Consider the following 3,172-nt stretch of genomic DNA (forward strand, 5'->3'; position numbering starts at 1 on the left):
ACATGCTTAATAATAAATAGCTAAAGTTTTAGGTGAGCAAATTGGTGAAACTTGATTTCCAGTATGATCATGACTTACTGGGAATTGGGTTGTTACAATTTGGTATCAGAGCAGTTCGTTCCTATTAAAGCCTGGCGATATGGACTGAATCATGCTTCATTGCATTCTCTGAGTTGTGTTTCATGCATATAGGATGTCCTTGTGATATGAATTGCATGACTGTCGCTGTGTTTCTATTTTAGAGACTATTCACACTTTTCCTGAAATGTTAAGACCGATCACCTTAATATTGCATGTTGGGTGTGAACAGGATCTTGATGGCTGCACGGGGACGAGGACGTGGTAGGCATGGTGCGAACCCTATAGAGGAACCGACGATGGGTGTAGATGCTTTTATAGCTGTGATGAACACCACGGCTGAGGTTGTGCGTGAAACGACAATTGCGACAACACGAGCAATTGACCATTTAGGAGAAAGGAATGAAGATCATAACGGGGGACACAATGGTGAGTGTGGTGGAGACGGTAATGATAATGATGGAGCTAGAAACCACGATAACCCTATGACACTAGCAACCTTTCTGAAGGTGAATCCGCCCAAGTTTAAGGGGACACTTGTTGCAACTGAAGTTGACAATTGGTTTCGTGGTATTGAGAAGTCATTGCGAGCGTAACATGTACTAGAAAGACAATACGTGGAGTTTACGACCTATATGCTAGAGGGAGAAGCTAAACGTTGGTGGCATAGAGTGCAACACTTGTTGAGGCAAGAGGTGGAAGAGATTGACTGGGAAACTTTTAAAGAAGAATTTTATAAAAAGTATTTTCCTAGATCTATTCGTGATGCTAAAGAAATAGAACTGATGCAGTTAACACAGGGAAATATGTCAGTGGAAGAATATACTCGAAAATTTGAGGATTTGTGCCGATTTTTGAAGATTTGTCAGGGAAACCCAGAAGATTTTGAAGAATGGAAGTGTTTGAAGTACGAAGGAGGACTTCGCAACGAGCTGATGCATTTATTGGTCCCATTGGAAATACAGAATTTCACAGAGCTTGTCAATAAGAGTCAGCTGATCGAAGACTCTGAACATAAGATGGCAACGTCAAGGATGGGTCATTGATGAGATGCAGAAGCTGGTGAATTAAAAATTATTAATATGGTTACGTTGCAAGTATAGTTCTTAACTCACCAAAAATCTGCCTATCAATTTAGAAATATGTCACAGTGAGTTTAAATTAAAAGTTACTGGGAGTTTTAAGTCCCAGGTCGTCTCCCAACGAGTTGCAGAAAGTGTGCTATTTTATTAATCAGATGTTCCAAGAAGTTGAGTTAAGTAAATTGAAAATTAAATTGAGGGAATTTAAATAAAATGAATAAAAGCCTTGACTTGGAGTTGATTAGTTGGAACTTCTATTGTTGATGGAGTGATTTTAAGATTAAATTGTAATTAATGGTTGTTCTGTTTGGTTATCCTTTACTAGGTAAAGAAAAGTCAAACAAGTTGGAATGCTGGATCTGTTCATAAGTTGCAACCCACTTAGTTCAAAGGGATTGGCGTTAGCGATTAGATACAATCCAATGGTTAACCCAATTACAATTTTTCTTTCAATCCTTCCAACTCAAGAGTTCCTTTTAATCAACTCCCCATCAAGTGAAGAAACTACTCACTCATTGTAAATAATAAATTCATAACACATGAAAGGGAATTGAAGGAAGACATGATTATTAGAATGGAGAAATAGATTAAAATGGAAGAAATAATTCTTGTATTAAATATTCATAAAAGTATTCAAATAACAAAATTGAACAAAGCAAAGAACATGGAAGAATAAAACCAAGTTAAGAGAACGAACTAGAATGACGAAGTCTTGATGAGGAAATAACTCTTCTCAATGTTCCAATGCTAAGACCAATTGAAAATTAAAATTCTAAAACCTAGAGAGAAAAACCTAAGGGAGTAAAACTAGATCTAAAACTATTAACTGTATAGAATGAATGTTCTCCTTTGTTTCTGTATATTCTCTGGCTCTAGTCTGCTGTTCCGGGCCGAAAATTGGGTCGAATTAAGGTCCAAAATCGCCCCCAACGAATTCTGCAGATTATGCAGATCGCACATGTCACGCGATCGCGTCATCCATGCGGACGCGTCATTCGCGTTTTTCCTTGCCACGCGTTCGCGTCGTCCACGCTACCGCGTCGGCTGAGCTTTTCCAATCTGCGCGGCCGCGTGAGCCAGCGGCCGCGTCACTGCGATTTGCTCTCCTTCGTGCGGTCGCGTGAGCCGTGCGACCGCGTCACTTCTCGCTGGTTATCTCTTCAAATTCTTGTGTTCCTTCCATTTTTGCTAGCTTCCTTTCCAATCTCCAACTCATTTATGCCTTGTAAAGTCTGAAACACTCAACACACAGATCACGACATCGAATGGAATAAAGGAGAATTAAAAATAAATAATTAAAGTCTCTAGGAAGCAGTTTTCAAACATGTAATAAATTCAGGAAGGAAATCTAAATGCATACTAATTTAATGAATAAGTGGGTAAGGATCATGATAAAACCACACAATTAAACACAATATAAATCATAAAATAGTGGTTTATCAACCTCCCCACACTTAAATATTAGCATGTCCTCATGCTTAATTGAAGGTGATAAAGAAGTGAGCATGAACATGTAGAAACTCATGAAATGCAATGCAAGCCTATATGTATATAAATAAATGCAACTATATCATTCTTGTCCACTTGATCAAAAGTGAATAAGCTCTTCAAAACAATTACAAATCAAATTCCACTAATTTTATCATTATACAATAAAACAGATAAAAGTGCAAGAAGATAGCTCATGAAAGCGGGGAACATGAAAATTCAAGCACTGAACCCTCACTGATAATGTATGTACGCTCTAATCTCTAGTATATAGGATAATCACTCTATCCTCCTCTAATCATGCTTTCTAACTTTTGTTCTTCTCCTAACCAATCAACAACAGTTAATATACTAATGCAAACATCATGAGGTCTTTTCAAGGTTGTAATGGGGCTAAGGTATAGGTAGGGGTGTATATTTGGTCAAGTGAGCTAATAAATTGAATCTTTAATTAACCCAAACTCCAACCTAACTTGTATTCACTTAATGTGATCTTTAAAGTTTATACCTAGCTACCCAGAGTT

At 37.7% G+C, this 3,172-nt stretch overlaps 1 protein-coding gene across 1 annotated transcript; it reads left to right on the top strand.

Moving 5' to 3' along the window:
- On the top strand, positions 378–1,124 carry LOC107615319. Its single transcript, XM_016317400.1, has 2 exons — positions 378–670; positions 833–1,124. Exons 1-2 carry the CDS (start codon positions 378–380, stop codon positions 1,122–1,124), a joined length of 585 nt encoding a protein of 194 aa, XP_016172886.1.

The sequence above is a fragment of the Arachis ipaensis genome, chromosome B09, assembly GCF_000816755.2.
Source record: "Arachis ipaensis cultivar K30076 chromosome B09, Araip1.1, whole genome shotgun sequence".
Lineage (NCBI taxonomy): Eukaryota > Viridiplantae > Streptophyta > Magnoliopsida > Fabales > Fabaceae > Arachis > Arachis ipaensis.